Raw genomic sequence first — 26,702 nt, forward strand, 5'->3', positions numbered from 1 at the left:
AAATTTTTATGAACGTTATTAAAAACTAGGAATGTAATCTATTTTATTTTCAACCAGGTATGTAATAACGTTATTTCTTATGTGTAAACCAGGTGGAAAGATGAAAATTACCTGCTTTTACTTTCCACCCGGGTGAATGTCAATATGCGTTTTGTCATATCTGGGCTTACTTTTTATAGTTAAGAGACTGTGCCGCCACCTCTGTAACAGCTCGCAGCTCAGGTGATGATGAGTAACATCTGCGTCTTCAGAAATCTCCATGTTAAAAGCACTTTAAGAAACGTTTTAGCTCAAAATATTAAAGACAGAATAGCACAATAATGACGTTGTCAAGATTGTAAACAAATCACCAGTCGTTTACTGTGGTTGAAGTCATAACTACTCGTACCTATACTACCTTATTGTTAGAGACTATTAGCAATCAATATTTCAACTGAATGATTTATTAGTTCGATGAGATTTTGATATTTGGTTGAAAATAAAATAGTATACAAACCAAGGTAGAAAGTTTAATTTCTGTCTCGAGATAAAGTTCACCTCGACTTCGTCTCGGCAAACTACCTAACTTCTCGACAGAAATCAAACACCACCTGAGTATGTAATAAACTTTTTCTAATTTTGGCATATAAAGTGACACTTTTCAAAACTGATTAGAGTGACAAAACGTTTTACTTTATGTAACTAGTTACATAAAGTATCACTTTATGTAACTAGTTATGAAAAGTTCATTTCATCACTCCCTGTTTTTATGCATTTCCGTAGAAACATATGGGCGACATCCATCATAACATGTCGTTGTCACTGTTTATACAAGGTGCTATGAAAGTGAATATTTGTGTTAAATCACTTTAAAAGATGGTTTTTACCGCTTTTTGGTCAAAATTAGAAAAAATTATGTATGCAACACGTTTCGAAAATGTCTTATTGTGTAACTCATTTAAATTGTAGGACCTCGCTGCGCTCGCCCTAGAAACATTCATTCGTTACACAAAATCGATCTTTTCGTAACTGGTTACATAAATAGCTATTTCCTACTCGGTGGCAATAAAGTGCACTTTTCCGCACTCATTTGAGTTAGTAATTTTGTTTAGTAATTGTTTAGTAATTTGTTTTTGTTTAGTAATTTTGTTATACATTTTTGTTCAATTTATTGAAAAATGATACTCGTAGGAAAAATTTTGTACCTAACACATGCGGAAAGCGTCCTTCCCGCCCAACCAAGTGCGGAAAGTACCACCACTTCGCACCGCACTTGGTACGTAAATAACTATTGTACGTATCTTAACGTTATAAATTATATCGACTAATTTTTTTATTTATTTTAAAATTTTTCAAAAATTACTAATTAGGTGTTACAAAACAGTAGATCTCTGATTTTATTGATTTTTAAACTGTGATATTGATTGTGGTGCAGGTTATGGAAACTTTCACAGTATAATCGTAAAGTAGATCAACGGACTTTTTGAGCAGTTTTGAGATATATCAGTCATTAAAATCTTCTTTTAAGAAAGAAAAATCCACCTTGCATGTTAGTGCAAAAATCAATAAATTAATTACATATATATTTGAGTAATATATTTTATATTAAAGTCTGGTTGAACTATAAAACTACCCAGTCAGCAAAGTGACGTTTACTAAGGTCATAATTTACCACGGGACGTCAAAATATGACGTCGTAAGATTAGATAATAATATTAACCAACTGGGCTAGCCTGTATAGTTGAGCTATACAAATTTAAAGAATGATGTAATGTGACTGACCAATCAGATGTAGGAAAGGAGGGAATAAAACTCAAAATTATTAGGTTTACGACAAACATTTACTGGCGTCAAAGTTTTTAAGCCTAAAACTACTTTGTACAAGATATTTATACAAGTAAAAAAAAACATGTATTTACAATAAAATATCAAAATAATCAATCCCACTCAACAACAAAATAAAAAAACAAACAGCTAATCATTAATAGTGAGATCAGTCTTTTCAACATTCCATTCGCGATCCGAACAAAAAAGTGTTGATCCCTTACATTAAGTCCGTTTTTTTGTACAACTTACACTTAACACTAAGTACTGGCTTTATTATAGTTAGTAAATCGAATCTATTCGAAAAACTAATTTGGACAAAAATGTACACAATGTGATATGGTTCATGTAGTTTAGGTACTTTTACACAAAGTTGTGCGCTTTTACAAAACTAGTTAAGTAATTTATTGCTTCTTAACGTTTTTAGCTCGAGTATAATTCAGTGACGTAGCCTATAAAGATGTGTTCATATAATAAAAGCGTCGCCACTGTTTGAAAGGTACAACACAAGACACCAACAGTCCTGACTAGCAAAGTTATGTACACACTTTTACAGAAAACTGGTGCAAGTCTCATTTTCCTTTACACTCACACTCTTGTAGACAACGTATTGTTATACCATCGTTACGTTGCGTCGTTTCTTTTCACCGCTATTGACCGAACTCATGGAACCCTGAAGACTTTGGTTGAATTGTACTCCCTGCTCGGCTCTGGGCATGCTTTGGTAAATTTGGTTTTGGGGGTTGGTACCCTGATGTACCCCATAAATGGCGTAATTCACCGGGTAGCCACCATTGTTGAAAGCTGGCAACGGCGGTACTGGAGGTGGGTACTGTTCAACCATGGCGTGTCCATTCACACTCATATGATCCATGTTTTGACCGTTAATGGACATGTGGTCTACTTGAGCCAGGACTTCCTGGTGTGTCATTAAAGGTTCTTCGTTCATCATATTCTCCATGGGGCTGTACCTCCTTTCGTGCTCGTGAAGAAGTTGAGACGCGCTCCAAGAATTGTAAGGGCTCAGTGGTTGACCACCATTTCTAGCAATGGTGTTGGTGGAAATGACGCTTAAGCCTGAGTAAGCTGGAGGTAAATTATTGTCTCTTTGAAGTTGCATTTGCTGTTGTTGCTTCAGTTCTTCAATCAGTTGCTGCTCCTGCTGGTTTACTAAGGAGTAACGCTTTTTCGTGTCATCTTCATAGGCGTAGTTGTTAACAGGGACTCCAACTTGGTGTGGATCTGGGGCTTCAGTGCCTTGGTAAGTAGTGTGCTGAGGTGAGTTGTGTTGAGGACTGCTAGGCACTATGGTGATAGTGGAGTTTAAGTTGTCTTTTTTAATTGCGTTAGCTTTGGCTGCTTTATGGTTACTGTTGGCCTTCTTTCTGACCACGCAGAAGTAACAGTAAACCACCAGTAGGACTATAAGCAAAATTATTCCAATTACAACGGGAAGGATCAGTTCTAGTCCTATGGACATGCTTTTAGCAATTCTGGGTCCTACAGTGTCAAGACCAACTGGATGAACGTGATCAGGCCAAATAGCGTTTGGCGAATTGGTCACTGCAATAGTTGAAGGTGGAGGTGGCGATGGTATTACCACTCTAACAAAATTAGACACTGGTCCTGAGAGGTCAGACCCTAAGGTTCCATAAGATTTCACCGCAAAATACATGGGCCTGTCCAACAATTCCTTATTAGTTGACACATCCAAGATGTAGGTAGTTTCCGATCCAGGATCCATAGGGTAAGGCCCGTTACTACCAGTGTCCCACAACATGGTAGCCGTCTCAAATTTGTCCAAAATATCCAAAACGTTATGGGCAAATTTAATTTCATAACGGGACACTCGATGTCCACCCATATCAGGAGCGGTCCAGGTCAGTTTCGCTTTCATATCTTCAGGGTACACTTCCACCCTCAGGTCTCCAATTCGTCCTACTTGTATGTTCGGGCTTTCAAGTTGTTCTTTGATGTCTTCAACGGAAATCATCAAGGTTTGCTTTGGTAAGGATCTTTGGAATGGTGACAGCTGTTGGGCGCCGTTGCTTTTGATGGAACTTCCACAACAAGGTTTGGCTTCATCTGAAAGAAAGAAAATAAAAATATAAATTTGCTAAATAAGAAACATAATTGCTTGTATATCCTAAACTAGGTGTGCTGTTAAATTGTGTATATTTAACAGCACACCTAGGTGTGCATCAAGCTGAAAGCTATTCCATTGTTATGTATACACACGATTAATTCATACTCGATTCCATAAAAAGTGAACTTACCGGAACTTTTCGACGAACTCCACGTATAAGCTGTATTATCATTGTTGGTGACGACAGCTTCAAAAGTGTACAACCCAGCATCCTCAGGACTGAAGTATCTCGTGTAAACCCCATCACCTTTGGTAATATCCGGATCACCAGAACCAGAATCCAACAAGTACACAATGGACTTGTGTGGCATTGTGTCGTTCACCCCCATTTTGATTAGTGTCACTTCCACTTTAGCCCCCAAAATAGGCAAATCTCCGTACTTAGCTTCAGCCAGCAACACGAATAACCCGGCGCTCAATTTGTGAATTCTGAAGGATGTTCTTACAACCGGTACAAAGGCTGAAGATGGCGTTGCGATTACTTGCAAGTAATGAGGCTGGGGATTTCCAGAATAAGGTTCCAGATTGTAAGTCCAGGTGCCGCTTTCTGATAAATTGGCGTTCAAAGTAATCATTTTGAAGTCAATGAAAATGTCGGTTCTAGTGTCATAGACGTGGTTACTAGGGCTGGTCAGTTTCAAGCCTTTGAAAAGGGGAGCGTAGTTGTTGTAGGTGAAGAAGGTGAACTGAGCTGGTTCTGTGAGACTGGGATCCATGATAAAAGTACCGCTGACCAGAGGACGTCCAGTTTTGTCTGTGATTTCTCTTCTATGAATTTCCATGGGTAGATCAGCCTGACTGCCCGAGTAGAAGGTTTTCACCACATCTTGCAGAACGTTATGCAGCTCAAAGTAGGTTGTAAGTAAAGTCATTTCAACGTTGGATTTTTTCTCAAAAACTGTATAGTCAACTCCGTTAGTTTCTTCAGCTAGGAAACGTAAAGTGTTGGGTCTGACTATGTTTGGGTAGTTTATGGTGGCAACTCTGATGCGGTTTTTCTTCAGGTCTTCTGCCATGTTTCTAATTTGGTCGGTGAGGGTCATACCTGGAGCTATGACTACTATTACGTTGCTGGCAGGTCCGTGGGTTCTGGTTCGATCTAGGAGCATATCCATGGCTACTTTCAGAGAACAGTGTAGACAGCCAGGATGGGTGGTTTCACTTGGTGTGTAAGGTAATGCAGAGTAGAAATTATCTCTGTGTGATGTGGTTCCTAATTTGTTAGCACCATTAGTGACGCTCAAAATTTTGAATGGTTTAGTAGGGTTGGCTGTGGATAGAACCATCCCCAATTCAGTGTTGTCTGGCACCACATATTTAGCCCAAAATCTCATAGCCAGACGGAGATAACTCCACGACTCTCTTTGCAGCATATCTTTGCTGTTTTCAACCACAAAGACGTATCTAGTTAGAAGTTGCTTCTTGTAGACTATCAAAGGTGTTGTGTCAGCTATTTGGTTGTTATTGTAGCTGTGCTGGTCAATTCCCGCAGTAAAGTCCTGGTGTTTCATTATCACATCTAAAACACTTCTTCTTTGACACATCAAATTGTGCTTGGTTGGAGCAAAACGATCATGGTTGCCATCATCACAGAACATGGTAACTTTAGGAGATTCTGCAGCAAACATTATGGAAGACCTTGCCTCAGGATCTACCATTTCACTAGCATTGTAGTGGAAGTTGTAGTCTGCAGAACAAATTCCATTGTCGTGGATTTCCACATCTGAGCAACCAGTCACTTTAGGTTTCTTAGCAACATCATCAAAAAAGCATGTGGGATAAACAGGATCATTGAAGTAACCCTGTTCCTCAAAAACTCCATATCGGTACATGGCAAATTCCTTGATCAATGATCGGCTTAACGTAGTATTCTTAAGCTGCAACGCTTCATAGCTCAAGAATATTTGATCACCAGGTTGGCCACATCCCAATGATTGTTGGGTGAAGAGTTGGCCTCTGATCGGATCACCTGGCAGTACTGCAATTAATTTTCGTTGATTATGATATTCGAGCTGGGGGAAAAAAGGGTTACTTACCAGTAATATCAGAAATTTCGCCAGAAGCTCCCGAAACTGCAGAAGGGGAACAGGATTCCGGCCACGAAGCCGGAAGCAAAACAGTTGCCGATCGAAAGTAGGTTCGACTGTCTAGGGCGGAAAACAGGTATTGCGATGCACTTGTTAGGGTTAACTGAAATAAAAAAACGAAAGAGTGAGTAAACGTTGTCGCGTGGTGTTGTAAGCAAATCGGGGTTGGTTTAGTGGTTTAATCCACCAAGAAGGAGAAGTAATATTGACATTTGCAGTTGCTGTAATGTATTCAAATCATTTATATGCAAACCGTTCTATATATAATACGAGTTAAGTAAAACTTGAGTTAACTTAGTTAACACCAGAATAAATTCAAATATACATAACAGTGATTAATCCTATTTTCATTCTAATATAATCTAGATCATACCCCAATTCGAGCAGTAGGCACAGTCAAACTAAACAATTTTGTATGCTACTTTAATAAGACAGATACACCAGTTCGGAACAATAGATTCATTAGGATCGGCATTCCGTAGGCGAACTAAATGGCAACAAAGAAAATTGCTGCCTACCGTTTTTTCATTTCAAACATTTTCGGTTTGTTAACCTTGGCATGAGAAAATCATACTTTCCGGAGGTTGGCCGTTTCATTGCCGGTTGATGTCTTTTGGATATCAATTTTATTTGCTGGCCGGTAACCCAAAGATTTCATTACTACCACCTATAAATTACAGTACAAGACCGACGGGCATTTCAATTTTAGTTGAAATTGTTGCCTCATACCGGAGGCTTTGTTCTTTGGTTTTTAAATTTAACTTGAACGTTTAAAATTCAGTTTTGTATGCAAATAAAACTGGCGTGTATATAACTATCTATTCTTTGCATCCTTTCAAGGATTATTCGTCACGATTCCAATTCCCCTTCTCTTTCGTTTTAGTCACCAGGACAGGTGCTGATGTATTTTAGATTTACTGCTTCACCAAGCTTATTGCAAAAGTCAAGTCAAGACTACATGTAGTACCAACAACAGTAATCGAATTATTCTAGAATTGGCGGTTTTTGCTTGCTCGGTTTCGATTAATTACCGGGTGATCGGAAAAAAGCTGGAAATAAAAGCCTCGCGCCCGGATTTTAATCGAATATTGGCTTTTTGTCGATCTAGTGAAGAGGAGACGTGATGTTTTCACGGTCGAGTTCCGATTATCGCACCACTTTAAAAACCGCTGTAATATTTGGTCCGCGTCATTTTTAAAAAATGTTAAGCTTTTTATTTAGCGCGTTGCTTCGATAACTGACAATACCGCCAATTGCCCTATATCTGCTCCATACAATTTTAATTGTAAAGACTTTTGTGATTGTCCAATCAGGAATTGCCAACCCGACGCGACGTCCGGAACAAATTTTATGAGTGCATAGGAAGTCGTAATTTTGCCATTTTACTGCTTTCTGCGGTTTAAATTGCAATTTGGGACGTTAGGTAGTAAAATATGTTCATTAAAAGGAGAGCAAGTTTTGTGTGGTTTATAGAGAAAACCTAGCTAATTACAGCACAAATTACAGTTCCTTAAGCTTTTAAATTTTCAATCAAAAACAACAAGTATTTAAAGCGAAATCAATGTTGTTCAGATAGGTAAATAAAATTAACATAATAAAAAAGTTGTTACTTGCACTTTTCAGGAGGGGTAGATCGCCAAGGTAATTTGGAGTACACACTCGAGGTAATTCGAGGTATTATGAGGCATTTTCCCATTTTTACGAAGCATTGTGAGGAATTACAAGGCATTTTGAGGTATTTTTAAGGCATTTGAGAGTATTTTGATTTGAGACATTGTTTGTATATTTCAAAATGTTTTGTGATGAATTTTGAACGAAAACTAAATAAAGTAAACTTTGCTATATTTTAAGAAATACATTGCAGTAGACAATATAGTTTATTAATATAACAAAATTGACTGAAAATTGAACATAACAGCATAGGCACATGTAATTATTATGGTAAAATCTTTGTTACATGATATTGAGTTTAAACAATATTCATTACAAATTATTATAATAATTCACCACTTTTTCAACATGTAAACCAAACTACATTTTTAAGGTCAGGTGACTGTTTTTGACAGGTGTCAACTGGCCTTTACAGTGTTGTAAGCTCAAAGTTGTATTATTAACGTCACATAACGTGTATTTTACAATTTCAGCTTTTACAACTGTCTAAATTTAATTTACCACATTGAAGATCCACATTGAAGTTACATTTTAGAGTCACGTGACTATTTTTGACAGGTGTCAGTTGGCTTTGCCAGTGTTGCAAGCTCTTAAATGGCCTAATCGAAGTCACGTGATGTGTCTCTTGCAATTTCAGCTTTTACAACTGTCTAAAATAGTCTAAGATTAATTTACCAAAATTTTAAACTACATTTTAAAGGTTACGTGACTAATTTTGACAGATGTCAACTGGCCTTTACAATGTTGCAAGAACATGCAGAATTGCATTTTCAACGTCACGTAACGTGTATTTTGCAATTTAAGTTTTAACAACTGTCTGTGACTAGGTGACTGTGTTTAATTTACCATTTTTCAAAGTTTAAACTGCGTTTTGAAGTTCATGTGATTGTTTTTGACAATGTCAACTGGTTTTTACAATGTTGCAAGCTCAAAAATTGAATTATCAAGTCACGTGACGTAGTTTCTACAACTTTAGTACTGCCTAAATTTAAATTACCAATTTTTCAACTGTTTCTTTTAATTGATACCCAAGTGTCTTTATTTGACACGTGCTAACTTGGTTACTATGACAGTTAGAAAATTCGTGCAAACGTCATATTATAACCGGTAATTTCAGGCAACCGTACAAAAAATATTTTTTGTTTGTCAGAATTTAGAAAAACAGTCATCTGACCTTAGAAAATCAATTCAACTGTCACGTGACCTTTAAAAAAAAACAATTTTAAGCTTTCGGGTCTTTAAAATTTGGAAAAACAATCACGTAACCTGAGGAAGTCATTTTTATTGAATCATTACTCCTTATCGACATGTACAAATTGTAAAAGCAGACATGCTACTTAATCCAACCTAAAAACTGTCAAAGGGGTGTATTTCATCAAGATTTATCATTATCTCAATACCAGGGGAATTATAACTAAATTTAAGAATGCGACAAATGTGTAGGTAAACATTTGAAGGTCTCCTGAGGCAGTTTAAATAATTTAAAGACATTTGTATGTATTTCGAGGAAGTTTGAGGCATTTTAGGTAGTTTTAAGGCATTTTGAGCAATAATAGAAGCATTGTGAGGTATTTTAAAGGCATTTCAACGACATTTCAAGGTATTTTGTATGCAAGTGTAAATTAATAAAAATTATCGGCGGTCTACCCCTACTTTTCCAGTAAGTATAAAGTGCTCTGAAGCATTCTGAATAATTAGTTTACAGGGGTGCGTTTCGAGTTTCTGTTCTTTACTCGAAATTTTATAACATAACGCGACAATCTTTTTTAAAATGCAACCATATAAGAAACGCTTTAATCACGACACTGAAGTCTGTTAGGCTTCAAAAGTTAACACCTTCAGGGAATTGCAGTTAATTAAAAACCCCATTGAACAAGGATGAAAAATTTTAATTAACATTTTATCCACGAGTAACTTTATTAAAAGCAGCAACCCCTGGAGAGTGATAACACCATTTTACAACACTTTAAACGCATTTATGAGAAAATAAATATAATGTAAACTTATTTTCATGTTTTTGTGGCTGAAATAAAAAAAGTGTGGTTGTATTAAGGTTTTCACGTTATGTTAGTCACAAACTATTGAAATCTGTACACAACCTCTATTTTAACTTTATGAAGCAGATCAAAGGTGCAATTTGGAAAAACATTCCTGTGTAGACCTCATAATTCTTTAAAAATGTAAGTAGTTTTATTTTATAAAATCCCAATTTTCAGTTCCAGTTATTAATAAAACAATTAAGACTAAAAACGCTTTATCAGCAAATTCGTCAAAGTTCGTCTAAAACTATTTTTTTGTTCATATTTTATGAAATGACCGTATTAACGCTAGTTAGCGTTAAATCGACCGACTTAAAGTGTACAATTAAGTTTCACCTGTTGGTTTACCTAAGCAAAAATGGCTAGAAAAAAGCTATCCCCAAGCGTTGCAAGTATAAAAAAGACAAAAACAGACTTAAAGACAGCGTCGGGTATTTTTAACGTACCTAATTCGAAATTAACTGTTAGGCAAGCAAAGCCATTTAGAGAACCCGTGAGAAAACTGTACAGAACATCTCGTGATTGTGAAGATCCCCGTACGGAGTCAACGTAAAGTAATGTAAATATAAATACAGAGTCTTGAAGATCTTTTACCTTCTGGCCAATTACCACTTTGAACGGTACAGGTCCGGCCTTATGATTTTATGAATTATAGGCTTCGTCGGGTTCTAAGTAATTAAGTTTAGAAATCCGGGTCTGTGGCTTTTTAGAGAAAATGGGCATTGTTATAATTGAATAACTATATACCGGACTTCAGTGAGTAGTAATGGAAAAATTAGAGTGTGATCTTTAATCTTGTCAAAAAAATGATGGCTTCTTTGACTCTTGAGTAATGGATTTATAGTACGCAAACCCAAAATTACGTTCGAGGGAAAAAAAGTTAAAGTCAAACAGTGGTTTATTTGCTGATGGGTTAACACCTGAATACAAATAGGCGAGGAGTAAAATTGCGCTTTAGTATTTTCGAATCCCACGGTTATTTTGGTTGTAGTGTGTTCAGTTTTGATGAAAGTTAATTTCTAAAATGTAATCATGTTAATAATGGTGTTGGCACCCTCCCCAAGAATTACGAAATTAAATTACCAAGGACAAAAACTTTCCCCTCCTTTTACGTCGAAAGGAACAAAAGGCCATTTTCCAGAACGTTGTGTGTACATCAGTGAAAGATTTCAAAAATCGCGAGGGAATAAAAGCTCCTAATACAGTGTATAATAATTTAACGCTTTCGCTCTAAAAGACTCGTCGTTTTGTTCGGTTCAACAAAAGAGATTTTCAATCATCCTGATTCGATGTAATTTAAAAGGTGCGAACGAGCTCGTAGTGGAAAATCTTTTAAATTAGAATATAGCCTTTTTCGAGCTCGGTTTAAACGGTAATTTTATGGTCGATAATGTGGTGTTAAGAGGGGAGTTTTTAAGACATGACAGTTTTACATGTATCAACCACTTTCAGTGCTTAAAAACCACGACATTTTGACATTACAACAATTATAATTGCAATTACGCTGGGTTATTAAAAATTTGACACACTTCTGAAACCAGTTAGAAGAAAGTGGCTTTATAGTTAGTTGTTAGTAGTAAAACACTTACATAAAACAGTAGAAATCTTCTCAAATTTAATCGGAAAAGTTTCTTTTTTTGTGTGAAAACGTTTTGTTTCGCTTTTAGTTGACTACCAGAGCAGTTTTTTATGGTTCGGTCTAATGAAGCGAATCTCGCGAACTCTGATGATGTGTCAATACTTCTCAGTATTTTCAACAAGATGACGCTAACAAGCGTACATTTTTCGATTCAGTCTGGCAATCAGCCCCTACAAAGGAACAATAAGGTTAAAAGGCAGGATGCCCAGTTTTTTTTCTCCTGTAAAGGAAATACCGCAAAAACACCTAGTTTATATACAAATTCGACGAAATCGACGAATCGAGATCGGCATTAGTGGGATGAAGATGCCCAGATCGTGACCGAACATCACGATCCGCAACAGTCTTAAGTAAATGGCAAAGGATCAAATGAACGTTGCATCGATGCTGTGAGAATGGTATTTTCTGGGTTTATTGAGAGTTAATTTGTTTGGTGCATCTTGCGTAATTTTTGTTACGGTCTGATTAAGGTTGCACGATTCAGATAGAATATTTATGAATTATTATTATATTTTCAGCTTAAAAAGTTGTTACAACAAACCAGTACATTTCTCAAATATTGCTTTTACTTCTTATTTTGGTTTTTTATATTTACTTAATTTTTACGCATATCGCCGCTAGAGGGCGTCAAAATCCGAGACAATTTTTGTGTATTTTTCCAAAATTTTCAAAAAAGTTAATTAGGCTTTGGCCTAGTAACGGTTTTATATAGAAGCCGCTGCATTTATTAAATTTTAACACTAAAGGGCTTTGTCTTTACCTCCTACAATTATTTGTATAATACAGAGTGTCCAATATAAAGATGCATTGTGCATGTGCAGTTAAACTAGGTTAGGTTAGATTAAGTCAAGTTGGATACGTGGCGTTTTCGAAATTTTTTTCATTCTATCTGATGAACCATCATCAACTTTTGTTTTTTATATGATTCGAAAAAAAAAAGTAGATAATGTATTAAATAGCCTTTTAATTATCAGGTCAACCTGGTATAACACACTAAGTTTGTGATTGGTCAACACTACCAACGCAAATGCTGAACATGTGCTTGTACCCCCTAATCTAACATAACCTACAACTTCAGTAGCACACAGCTCAATAACATGACTCAACAATTTTTTTATTAATTTCCTACACCAAAATTACTCCTATAAAGACATCAAACAATCTTGTTTAAATGTTGTGAACAATGATGCGTTACTAACTAATCATTCTCAAATTTGCTGCATTGTCCTTATTGTGTCTTTAAATAGCAATATAAAAAACTCCGATAAAGACAATGGTTGTCCGGAAATGCTTCTTTATCCACAATCTCGTTATATTTAGTGACCTGATTGTTTTTGGTGCAAATTAAACTATTCCTAGAAATTATTTTTATTTTAAGCGTCTGATGCACACCTTAGAATCAAGTTTTTGAAGACTTTTATAATATATTATTTTCTTCAAATAGGCAACCAAAGACAAATTTGCATTTTTACGTTCTTTGCCACCTACGCCATCTCCAACTAAACAATTTAATTTCCTCTCGAATTAGCATTTTTATATAAAACTTCAAGGTATTAAATGGCCCATTAATATTCAATCGGAACCGGTGATAATCCCATCTCGAGAACACTTTGGAGTACATTATCCGCTCGAAAATTATTCTCGAACATCTTTTTTTTTTCTTCTATTCTATACGATAAAGTGCTATTGGATAATAAAATGCCACCGAACAAGGAAATCGTCGAGTAGGTGAAGCTGGTGAAGGTAAAAGGATGAACAATGCGGCAAAGATGATTACTTTCAAGGCTAATCCTGCTTGTATGAATATTGTTTACAATTATTTCAGCTTGATGAGTAATTGACGATTATGACTGCGTTAAATTAATAGGCAATCACATTCAAGGTGCAACCTTGGGTTTTTGTGCTGAATACTATAAATTCTTAACATCACTTGAAAGAGTCATATTTCTTTAGGAAAGCCAGCGATATAACAAACCGCAACTGTGACACAACTTTATAACCCCGATAAATAATATAATAAAACTCTTGGGCAATTCAGGGTAATAAAATAACAATACGCTGAACAATAACTTGTAAGCAGATTCAATATTGCCATTACAGTACGAACTTTATTTACAATTACCTTCATCAGTCATTTTTAACTTTATAGGTTTGTGTATTCCATTAGGTTGTTGATTTTTTTGGTAGGAAAAAATAATGCAATCGGAACTATAATATCCTGTTTGCTACTTGTTTACTTAATAACAGTCAATAACTATGTTATTTTCGAAATTATTTTACTTCCATTAGCTCCATAAATAGAGACAATTTTTAAGAACATTCAATTATTAAAAAGGTAAGAAAACGACAACAAAATTGTGGTTAAAGTATAAAACCAAATTTTGTAAGTATTTCAAAAGTATCTCACCTGTATCTGAGTCTTGTAACTCAGTTATTTTGACAGTTACAGGGTGATTAATTATATTAATTTATAACTTTTTGAATTTACTTTCGACCACCCTATATAGTGCCTATACTAAACCTGTCAAGTAAATGCCACCCTCCAACTCGGTTATTTTGAGAGTTACAGAGTGATGCAACATACCAATCTTTCTTTAAAATTAAATTTCAACATGCTGTATATTCCTAATAAAGTTTTTTCGGACTAGGAGTGTTTTGACATCAAATTTATGACTTACATAACATGGCCTAACCTAACCTAACTTTGACTCACTCTGGCATTTTGTGTGATATAGAAAATGTAAATCACCATTTGTTTGACTTACATTAGGATAAACGTATGAGTGTTCAAATAACTTTTTGACTAGAAAATCACTTTTTGGCCAAGTTTGATCCTGAATTAACCGAATTAACCAATCTAAAATTACCTAGTTGTATTTTAATAAAATAAAAGAAATAGTATCCAGTAAAAAAACATTTTTTTTTTGTTTAAATTTGTATAGGACCTTTTAATGTAATTTTGCAGTTGATGCCTGTCATTTTGCAGTAAAATTCAACAATTTCTTTTCTGTCCGTTTCTGAAATTTTCATCAATTCAAATGGCGTTTTTACAAGCAATTTTGCAGTTCATTCTTGCGATTTATTTGAAACGGAATTCTATGCAGGTTTTAACAAGCAATTTTGCAACTAATCTCTGCTAAAAGGTATTCTCAACAATTTTGTAGTAAACTGTAAACTGACCTCTTTGCCAATTTCTGCATTTTCAATCAATGCAAACTCGTGCAATAATTCATTTATAACGCAACTTTGCGGCAAATTTGAGCAAGTTTTATCAGCGTTTTTTTTGCATTTTTTTATTATATTTAACTACAGTAATTACAGTTTTTTACACGCAATTTTGTTGTCGTTTTGATTCATTATTACATATCCAGTTTGCAATATTTGTTTGTTTTGTGCTTGGTTTCCTGAACAAATAATGTCCCGAAATTTTTCTTGGTGGTTTTACAAAAAAACTATTTATTTACTAAGTAGATTCGACGTTTTTAGTGGTATCAAAAAAGACAGAAAAGTGTAAAATTGATGAACAGAACTCCTCAGTAGTAGTAGAAAACAAAAAATACTACTTTTTTCTTGGTGGGGGTGAGCAAAGCCACTTACATAATGTAAAAAACAAGAATATGGAAGAAAGCCTTTAAAATTGAATCAGCCCTAAAGTAAAAATTGCGAAATATTAAATTGTAAAAAAAAAATTAAATCTTTACTGGAAAAACCTTTACTAGAACACCATGCTAATCTGAAAATGTTAACTGATGTAAATAGAAATTACAGTAAATTGTAATTATAGCAAAAAGGATCCGTGATTGAAACATTTCGAATACTTTCAAAATTAATTAATTTTTAAAAAAGTGAAAAAAGTTTTTCAACTTTTATAAACAGCTTAGTTTTGCAAAGAACGTTCAATATTCATCGAAAAAAGTTTTCATAGTGTAACTTTTGTCACAAACGAACTTCAAACAAATTACTTGTAACTCCGTGAGTAATTAAAATCTACTTTCTAAGTTAGTTTAAAGTTTTACTAGACTTTGAGCAAAGTCTAGTAAGTAAAAAACTGGCTTCACTTTGAAGTATCTTGAATTTCCTTAGATTCATTCTCTTTCAGACAAATTCCTAAGTTGCTCTTTTCCTGATCTGAGTCGTTAAAAGTTTGCCGGTAAACACCACTTTTACGCCCAATATTATTAATGAAACTTGTTTCTACAAAGTTTGAAAGCAAAACTTTCAAGTTTCCAGCGGCAATTCGGACAATCTTAACAGTTTCTCGACAAAGCGAATTTTAAGAAAGTCGGTAGCGCGCTTTTCGCTAACCATATCGGCCATCAGAGTGTGTCCGAAACTTGTAAACGAGGACTAAGAAGTCAAAGTTCACCAGCGAACCGAACTATCCGAAGTGTGCCGCTAAAACTTAAAGTACGAAACGGTGTTATCGTCGACCAATGAGTCCTCCACGGCCATTAGGAAGTTTTGGGGTCGACCAATGTCGCAACAACCAAGAACAATATCTCATTGTGGTGTCGTGCTTATATGAATTCGTGTAGACGAAATTTGAATATGGATTATTGTTGTTACAATAGAAGTCCGACTGGTTTTAGCTAGAAATATTCGTTTTACAATGGCTAGGCGTGTACGGTTTAAAGGTCGATCTGCAATTAGATCCCAAAGATGCTAATGCCAACTCAATGAAAAATTCTTTGAGAGAGTTCCTTCAACAAAGATCAAAGCCGCTCGAGTAATTTCGATCTCCCTTTAAATAGTTTTCTTTGTCTCTGTCCCCTCGTCCCTTTTGACATGTAAATAAAGCCTTCTCTAAATTGCAGAAAGTATGCAGATACGTTTAAGTGACATTTGCACGGCCTGAAATTTAATTATATCGAGGACCTGTTCAAATCCAGATAGGGGTGCATAAACGGTTCTCGTTTTAAGTTTTAATTAAGGAAGATTCCCCACTGATTGTCTGCGTTGGTGGGAATTGATGTAATAGTTCCCTGTAAAGGGACACGTCCTTAGCAAAGGACAGTCATTACCGATTCCGTTTGTGTCGTCACGATTCAGAACAAAACCGCTGAGTCTGTTAGTCACATATCGAGTAAGCTTTCTCGGAAAATCACTATTCGCTAATTTGTTGATCAAACTTTTTCGATGTGGCAATGCGGTAAATACCAAGCGGCGAGACCTTTACTGGCATCTATAACCCACTTTCTTGCCTTGCCTATACGAATGTTTGGCTCATCACTAGAATCGGTGTTGTTAATAAACTGCCATCGTTGAAAACAACCTTTATTGGTGTTGTATAGTACGTGCAGTTACTAGGAATGCACTATTACGTCTACCCAAAATTGACATTACACAGAGAAAGTTTGTAAATTATGAATGTTTTGACATCTTTAAATTGAAGGTTCAGTAGCAACAATGTATACACTGTGGCTTGCTTACAAATTTTATTACATTTGGCGAACAGATGTTAGTTTAAAAACGAACTTCTTGCTATAGTTTAGTCATTGGAGCAATAAAACTGTCAGGGAGGAAACTTAGGTCAGACTTTGACTGTACTAACCCAATCAACCCACCTAACATAACAAACGAAAAAAGGTCTGTTTGCAGAGAAAATCTCCAACTAATAGAGAAATGTCATTGTCCTGTGAGCTTTTAACAAATGATCACCAGATGTTGTACGACCACTATCAAATGAGAGATTTCTCTGATTTTCAATTGGAAACTGGTTATTAAAAATTGCTTCTGCGAACAAGCCTGAACAAATGATGCTACACTGTAAAACAAACTTCAAAACCATAAGTGCTAATGTCTATTTTGGTCCCGTTTGTTTTGATTATCTACATAAAATATAAATTTACGATCTTTTTGGATCTTTTCTATGTATGTAAGTTAAATAGAATACGTTATTTTATGGTGAACACCAAGCCTATTGTCAAAAATGATAAATTTACAGCTAAAATCAGTGGTATGGTGTTCTAAAGAAGACAGACCCGTTTTCGTTAAAAAAAATGAGTCAAAAAATATTTAAAAGTTAATTTTTGAAAATATGTTTTTTGGGCCCCATTGTTTTCTTACTTTTGACAGTTGTCTAACGCCAAAAATGAGTTTGCAATACGTTTCGATAATTCGAAGATGAAGAATCTAACTTAACTAAAATTATACGCATATCTTCAATCCTAACGTCAAAAATATCAAGTTGACAGGTAAAAATCCTTTTTCTGGCGTTTTAAAATAAAAACGTTTTTTGAACTCTCTGACCCCAAATTAAATTGAAAAAGAGTATTAAACCCCATTTGTTGACATTGGGAGCTGTCATTTTCTGTTCCGTCCTCGTTCTCTCTAGTCCGAGATTATTCTACACCTAAAGAGACACCATAAACCAATAATACCAAACAGTTAGATTTGATGCTTTTTTAGTGTGGTTTTTAAAAGTCGTCGTCAAAACACAAATTATTGCATTGCAAATGTAAAACATTTAATTAAAATGTGTTAATAATATTTTTTTTAGATTAGGTTAGAGGATAATTCAGTAAAAATAATTATTTCTAGTAATTGTCTTGTTTACTAAGCTTCTATAGTACTATAGTAAATCATATATTTTTAAAAATAATTCCTAACACCTAGACAGACATAAACTTAAAGGACTGTACTGAATCTGATCAAAAAACTGGTCGAGCTTTAAAAATTAGATCAACCAAAGATTGCCGGTTCATCTTATGTGTGACAAATTTGGTAATGTCTTTTTGCCTAGTAACCCAACATAAATCCAGCGTGAAATCAAAACATCATCTATTGTATAGAAATTCGACCGCAAAATCTAAAAATCTCTTCTACTTTAGGTAAAACATAAATTAGTGATGCTTTTACAGCATGTGCCCAGTATCAACCGTACAACCATATGGTTGCCAACCAAAGGTTTGCAACCTGTTTTTGGTGGTGCGTAAAAAATTGGTACGTGCAGAAAAAAATAGCCGACATACGGTTTGTGAAGGAAGTTAATGAAGTAGCAAAAGTGCTAAAACTTCTATGGAAACAAAAACCGTTTAGGTAGGTGATGGCTTTGCGGTGTCCAGTTTCAATTAAGTCCCGGTGTTTTATAGGGTTTCAACGTTTAAGAAATTAAAAACCTTCTTGTCAAAGTAGTAACGTCGTTCCGTGCTCTTAGACTCGGATGTTATTTATTAATTCAAGACTCGGGCGAGCAAATAGATAATTAAAAAACATAGCTGGGACCGAAATTAAAGTGGAAATTTGCACAATTTTAACATAAACAAGAACTGCGGACGACGTTAAAAAGGCAGACTTAACGAAATTAAAATTCAGCAACATTACGAGCGTAGCAATATTCATAACTTAAAAAGTTATTATCTGATATTAAAGGTCCACACGTTCGTTGCAGCAGCCGGGGCACAAAACGAGGATATTTTATCAATTTTTGTTTGTTTTCAGTAATTACCTGTTAGTTTATTCTTTTAAACGAGTTTTTATAAAAATTACGACCAGAAAACTTTCCACCCTCAGATTTACAATCACTAAAGTCTGGGTGTGCCGCTGCATATTCATTACTGATATCATTAAAATTGCAGGGTGTTTTTACCCCTTTGGGGCCAAAACACCTGACTAGAGGGGGCGCAGATCAGTGTGGGAATCAGTATTCGTTCAAGGAACACAAAAGCTCAAAACCGAAACGACCTGTGTGTGTGAAAAATAACGTAAGAAAAGGGATATTTGAAACCGGTCGCACGGATTTATTGATACTGGGGCACCTGATTTCTGATGGGTTCTCTTTTTCAATTTCACAAAAGGTACCCGGAATTATCCCACGATTTGATTTAAACCAGTAGAACACGATGAAATGCTTTATGTTTGATTATCTATTGCGGTGTTACAGGTTTAAGAGATAGTTTTGATACCTGAAGGGAAGAATGTATATATTATCTATTATACATGGTAGATTAGCAGTTTATCAGCATTTTGGTTTAAAATGTAATTTTAAATCCTTTAATTCAGCACTGTCAGTCATTTAAAAAGGGTTACAATTTCAATTATTGTCAATTTCATTAAAAATTATAATTATTGTAAACATTTATAGCATTTGGTTTGTCAATTTTATCAAATAAACCATTCTTTATTTCAATTTCAAATTGTATACATTGTGCTGTGATGTCATTAAAAACGTCATTTTTGGACTTTTCAGTTTTGTTTCAATTGGTTGGTATTTTTGTTTTATTTTAATTACTCTATACTGTTTTTAGTTTTGACTTAATTGTTACTTCGTCACTAAACTTTATTTTTCTTTTTTGTATTTTTTTCACGTTTCGTTCGGTTGGTTTTTAGTCGCTTTTAACAATGCGACACAACATCACACACAGTATCTAACACAACATTTAAGAGCTTTTCAAATTTACAAAAGTTTTTTATACACTAAATGGTATTCTTTTTTATTGTGTTTCACATTATTCTTTTTCTTCATAATTTCAATACAACATACTCATCTCTATTTAGATTTTTCATTATGTACCTTATTACACTTTAAAACTTTACTTTTACAATAATTTTTAGAGCAGCTAAATAGAATACGTCATTTTTGGTGTTATGTTAGGTTAGGTTTTACACTTTTGATTTCTTTTATGTACATTTATAAAATTGAGGCTTAATAATAATAGAAATATTTTCTCCTTTTTTGACCTTTTTTAGATACTTAAAAAAATGGAAATTTTGGAAAACAGATTCCGAAAATGAAACAAAATTAGGTTGACGTCACAGCTGCAAAAATTGGCACTTTCAGATGCCATCCTAAACTTCATACGCTCTTCATTCAATTCATAAATTTTTGAAAATTGTCAGAGGCATCTAGAGCTATTTTGTAAATGTCAGAAGCCTCTAGATACTATTGAAAACCTGCCAGAGACAAGAGTTCTAAACTTTAAAGAAATTTTCAAAATTGCCAAGTGTCTTATTATTTTTGGAAATGCTATAGGCCTTTCATAGGTCCCAAAAATTACTAGAGGGGCCTCTAAAAGTGTTATAAACCGTCCCCATTGTTTAAAAAATTATCAGAAAGCTCTGAAACCATTTTGGAACTGTCCTAAGCTTTTAAATACTGCTGACATCTTCTCAAACCAAGTTTGCAGCAATGAGTCAAATAAATTTGTATATTTTGGAATGTGTAGCAATTTGTATACACTGAATCTTACTTTTAGTTGTTAGTATTGCAGGCTGCGAAATATTTTTGGTAACCTAGAAAGGTGGTTCGAGTCTAACAGAATGTGTAACAATTTTTTTGATTAGTGTTGGTCAAAACTGCTCAAACTATTGACTTCGAATACATACATCATTTCAAGTGGTTTGTAAACTTTGAGTTGCACTGTAATTAAAACGCTGCAAAAACAACAAATATTGGACTTTTGTGCAGTAAAAAGTCCATGAAAAAATCGGTATATACGCTGTTGCTTGACGGAAAAAATCACGAACCGTTGCGAACCGAATAATATAACACTAGAGTTCCCCTTTCCTGCGGAATATACTTCCGGCGTATACCGGGCGTGTCAACCTCCGGGGCCAAACCTTTTATGTATGTTTGACCGATAAGTCTATGTATAATCACCCTTTCCTGTATAAAATTAGTACTAAAAATCCCGGGAAGTCAATAAAACCAAAATATGACTAAAACTTTCTTGGTTTTTAGTTAGAAACGCCTCTGACACCTCTGACCTCAACTCGCAGCATCACCGGACCCAGATCCCAAGAAGTAACGGTACATCGTAGCGGCATAACACTTTCCACACCGAAATTATATTCGGTATAAAGGCGCTTATCGTCGCATTCAAATCTAGCAAAGAAATATGTTAAAGTCGTTAACAAAAAATCCTAATTAATAGCGTATACCCTGAATAGTAAAGCTCGTGCCACAACTAAATACGATTAGTGCGGTGGATGTGCTTTAACGGTAATTCTTGATTTGTAAGCGTTTAAGCCAAAACCGGTAGTCGTTTTAGGCTTTACAAATCGTGTGTATCAAGGTCGGAAGGTCAACTGCAAAGCTTAAAAAACTGCCAGCGCTAATGAGCTTTAGATGGGAAAATATCGAGAATGTTGCATACAATTTATTATAATAATAAAGCTTTCGCCCTAGTAATTATCCGTATGGAAATAGCGGAATGCTTCCTCGTCTCACATTAAAAAAAATCCCCTTAGATGAATGAAAGAGAGTTGCACTCGATTTGCAAAATTATAATTTTATTCCTTCCTACTTCCTAGGTAAAACAGCAGTAATACAATTTTTTTTGCTTTGTGAAGAATTATTTGCAACCAAATAAACAAGACATTACACACATCTTTTTCTTCATATGTCATCTTCCTTAATTCGCAATTAAAACGTGAAAAAACTGATCAACACTAAGTTTAGTCCACTCTCTGATACTCCTCAGCCAAGATGTCCTGTTTCTTCCTATGCATTTTTCCCTCTATTCGTCCCTGCATTATAGTAAGAGAGAGATTTTCTTGCTTTCTGCCGTGTCGTTTTCTTAGTTCTTCATGTGAGTCTGTAGAGCCACATTTCAAATGCAGAACATTCCAGAAACCTTAATGTAATGATTCTTCTATTTGTGAACATTGACCTTACCAATCCTTCCCAGGCTTTCTTAGCTTTAACTCCTCATTTTGGTACAATTGGGAATTTATGATTGCTCCCAAGTAGTAGTCCAACTGCTTACCTTCCTGTAGTGTGTGTCTTCAATTGTAGTTTTTGAGATTACCAGGTATTTGTTTTTTTTTGCTTTCCCTGTTAAAAATATCATCTAAAAGGACTCTCTGCCTTTATTGCTGTATCGTCTGCAAACCTTATGTTTGTCTGACACTTCTGTGCATTTCTATCGGGTTTGTTTTATTTATCATCTACCCGTATAACAGCTTTTTGGTAATCTATGTAACACATGATTGTAATAAAAACCGTCATTGCAAACAACGATTAAAGCATAATGCGAGGCATAATGATTAGGAAATGGAGAAAAAACGTTGTCAAGCTTGTTGGACAGGAAAAATTACCTAATGTCCCCAGCTTGCAATCGTGTGTTATTAACGGGTTCAATTGAGCATTAAAATCTTAAAAATGGTTGCTCAATTTGCGGATTGGTTGCCCGATGAATATAACTACAGTGCCGGACCGGATGTTGTTTTAAATACCGATATGTTGCATTAGTATTCCGCACTACCGTTTCTACTCTAGCTTTCCTAGAATGGTTTACGACTTCCTATGATGACGACCAGTATTACAAATTATGGTAAATATATCCCCGATTAATATCATTATTAGACTGGTTAGTTGGCGTTTAGTCTAGACCTTAAGTACAAGACGTCTATTTTGGATTAACTCAAAATGGACACATACAATTTTAGTAAAGTAATGAAACAACTTAGAATTACATTTTAAATTAAAAGAATTACAAATTAGATTCGTAAGTAATTCTTTTACTTTTTCTCTTTATGCAACCAATAACCAATTTGTGATATGTAACTTATGAGAGGATGTGATGTATCACTTGATCATGTAAGTATCACCATTTTTGATATTTTTCGTTTTTGCAGTCTTAGTCTTTCTTTATACTAATTTTAATAATTAACTGAACTAGCTGTATAAATATTTTTGAAGCGAGTTTCGTTATACAGGGTGTCCCTGAATCCCTGAATTGGAGAGATTTAACTTTCACGCTACTGGAAAAAATGGGTGCTCTAAAAACATGAAACTTGACTTGAACTTTACATTTTTAGCATCTCAACTTGCAACATTTCTAAAGTTTTTTGATATTAAATTATATGTATAATAATAATTATTACAGTAATGTTGATTTCAAGGTTCATTTTGTTTTAAAGCAAATTCCTCTAAATCAGAAAAATTCAGTCAAAAACATTAAAAGGGTTCATTTTTTCCCCTTTATTCCACGCACCGACTACCTTAAACCCCACTTATTCGATCCTAAAAAGCAACGTGTACCTTTACGGAAAGGAGTATTAAAAAAAAGACATTTTCTCAGAGTTTTCCGGCCCTTAGGGCGCAAAAAAAGCTGAAACACTCACAAAGATCGGTCTCCGGCATTCCGAAATAATATTTCCCGGTAAACGAGCTTTTATCTTTCGTTATGAACGTTATCTTTGCTGCAAGAATGCTAAGTGTCGTTACGGGCCTTGCGCTCGACGTATAATTGTTTTTTATATTAGAAGTATAAAATCTTTAAAGCGTCATAATAGTTTAACATGATTATTGAGAGAGTTGAGAACACTGAAGACTGTAATTACCATTCTGAAGCGAAAACGTATAATGACGGTAAAGTATTATTAATCACGCTTGTATGTGAAACCTTATGTAAGCTTTTGATACCTCCCTAGATTAAATCTAAATCGTAGTTGTTTGGTGAGGATTGAATAGCATTCGTTGCGGTCATTACTACGTTGGTGGTGATTCAATTTAGTTCTCAACTATCCAGGGTTTCAAGATCGATCATTTTTGAAGCTGATAAGACTTAATGGAGAGATGATTATATCCTTACATTTCCTCGAAAAAAAAAATCATAATTTGGAGTTAATTAGGCGGCTAGAGTTCAGCGACACTTTATTATCTTGGAGCTTGTTTGAACGGTGTCTTTATCTATGGAAGTGCACTTTACCGTGGCTTAACGAGACCGGAAAATAAACTCTAGATAACAGTTTTTTTTTTTTATGTTTTTCAGTTTTTAACGTGTGGTAGAATATATTGATTTTTTTAGCCTCACATTAATAACTTTAAACTGTTTCAAAATTGGTGCAGTCTTAATTCTCTGTACTACAGAAAAATGATTTTTATTAATGATGGACGTAAATTTACCATGACCGGTTATTTGCCGATATAGTAGAGTAAAAATTGGAAACCCTGATTTTTGCAACTTTTGAGCATAGTATGACAGTCAGGCATATAATTGCTTGCCAAACCCAGAGCACCCAGAGTGAGAAAATGACTGTTTTATCCATACTTTTTCATCTAATAACATGAAAAAACACTACAAAATTTGTTACGGTCAGGGAGAAATGCGGTATCAAAGTTTAAACTGCCAGAAACACAATTATATTTATATTTAATTTACCATTAATTTACCCATCACTATTACAAATATTGAAAAAATGTTTTTCTTATTTTGGCATATAAAGTGACACTTTTCAAAACTGATTAGAGTGACAAAACGTTTTACTTTTCGTAACTAGTTACGAAAGGTTATTTTAAAACTTTATGTAATTAGTTATGAAAAGTTCATTTCATCACTCCCTGTTTTTATGCATTTCCGCAGAAACATATGGGCGACATCCATCATAACATGTCGTTGGCACTGTTTATACAAGGTGCTATGAAAGTGAATATTTGTGTTAAATCACTTTAAAAGATGGTTTTCACAGCTTTTTGGTCAAAATTAGAAAAAATTATGTTTGCAACACGTTTCAAAAATGTCTTATTGTGTAACTCATTCAAATTGTAGGACCTCGCTGCGCTCGCCCTACAAACATTCATTCGTTACAACAAAATCGAACTTTTCGTAACTGGTTACATAAATAGCTATTTAATACTCTAAATTTTGTTATTTTAAATTATGCGCATTATGCTGTGATAAGATATCTTTTTATTTTTTTTAACTGAATTTTTAGGAAAAATGCAAGATTTCAATAATTTGTGTTTTGGTACATTTGGTAAATTCTAGGCTATATTTTATCTGAAGGTTGTTAGGTTAGGCATTGTGAGGCAGTTTAAAGAATTTCTAGTAATTTCGGGGTATTTCAAGGCAATTTAGTCAATTTTAAAGCATTTTATGAGATTTTGAGCAATAGTAGAAATATTTAATAGGTTATTTAGGACATTTATTTAATAGTTTGAAAAAGGCGTAGACGGTCTACTCTTCGGATAATACTACTCATTATCCGAGTTGCAACCTACATTTCTGATGATGTGTAGTTTTCCATAAAAGCAGTTAGGTACAATAATTGAAAACATTCAAACTTGTTTTTTTTTAAATAATCATTGCTGATACCAACAATCGAAATACGACTTCCTAATTTCTTGGAGAAAATAAAATTTGTTTTCAAAATACATAGTTTAACTCAAATCGATCCGTGCGTTCGAGGTATTTTTTGGTAGTGTACTTGAAAATTATAATAATTTAAAAGTTTTACTAGTTTTAGGTGAAATAATTATTATAAGACATAATGACGGCTCTTTCATTAAAAACACTGACTAAAAGTTTGATCAATACTAAACACACTACCCTCAGCCTGCATATTTATTATAATGAGGACCCTTTCAAAAAGTTTTCAGACGACAAATGATGGTAGTTTCAAATCACACAACCAGGGCATTTAAATCCTATTACTTAGTTCATTAATTAATAAGCTCAATTAAGTGCGTTACTTCACATCACGATGGGAAACGGTTTGCGGTATGACGAGCGTAATTATGAATAATTGGTCGTGTATTTCTGATCAAACTTACCTCTAAGTTGGAGAGTATATTCCTGCAGTCCGTTTCAGGTACGTTGTCCGCAATTTTGATAACCAAATTGTCGTAGGCGCCATCCCGCATCTCCAAACTGGCCACGCAATTTAACAGTCCCCAAATCCACACAATTGCAATCCATTTATCCATTTTGATCCAGTCAATACTCAAAATGATTATTTTTTTAATTCAAAACTGTCACTGATTCATCGCGAGTCCGCAAGTAAAGTAAAAGTTCCGCAAACTAAATGCAGGTGGTAAACTTGAAAGTTCGTATCGATTCCTCAACTTCACCAGGTTACCACGACGACCAACAACAACACAACAACAAATCGGACTTGACGTTCCGCTTCGCTACCAGTTTTAATTCTCGCTCGACGTAACAAATGACGGTCAATTTTGAGCGAGTTGGTGCGCTCTACTACGCTAGTCGGCCGATGACGGACTGAAGTTTTCGCTCGCTGAAGATGAGCGGTTTCGAAGCTGATCGACTCCCACTACTTCCACGACGCGGTGCAGGATGCAATTGATGCGATCGACGGTAAAGCACGAGTGTAAGTCAGGTAGCTTTCGCCTCGGGCTTTTCGGTCCTCCCCACCACCAACACACAACATCGGGCCTGGTGCATATTAAAATGAAGGAAAATGCAGCCGAAGGAACTGCGATGGATTGGCGAAAGAGCCGGGAGCAGTAACGAGAAGACTATGGTTTTAAAGCCGTTTTATCTTACAGCATATCAGTCCAACTTCATGCTAGAAATAAGTTTGTCAGGTGAAGTTAAAGCTTGAAAATGTCTTCACAAATTTTAGCGGTTCCG

The 26,702-nt window shown here is 34.8% G+C and overlaps 1 protein-coding gene across 1 annotated transcript; it reads right to left on the reverse strand.

The window, feature by feature from the left end:
• Window positions 1–1,798: 1,798 nt before the first annotated feature.
• Window positions 1,799–26,419, reverse strand: LOC145725348 (calcium-activated chloride channel regulator 1-like). The gene is made up of 4 exons (XM_081974072.1): window positions 25,883–26,419; window positions 5,986–6,139; window positions 4,080–5,927; window positions 1,799–3,888 (listed from the first exon to the last, which is right to left on the reverse strand). The coding sequence occupies exons 1-4, from the start codon at window positions 26,033–26,035 to the stop codon at window positions 2,417–2,419; spliced, it is 3,627 nt and encodes a 1,208-aa protein (XP_081830198.1). The 5' UTR covers window positions 26,036–26,419; the 3' UTR covers window positions 1,799–2,416.
• Window positions 26,420–26,702: the final 283 nt, after the last annotated feature.

The sequence above is a fragment of the Ips typographus genome, linkage group LG1 (assembly GCF_016097725.1).
Source record: "Ips typographus isolate SLU linkage group LG1, UJ_Ityp_2.0, whole genome shotgun sequence".
NCBI classification, from domain to species: domain Eukaryota; kingdom Metazoa; phylum Arthropoda; class Insecta; order Coleoptera; family Curculionidae; genus Ips; species Ips typographus.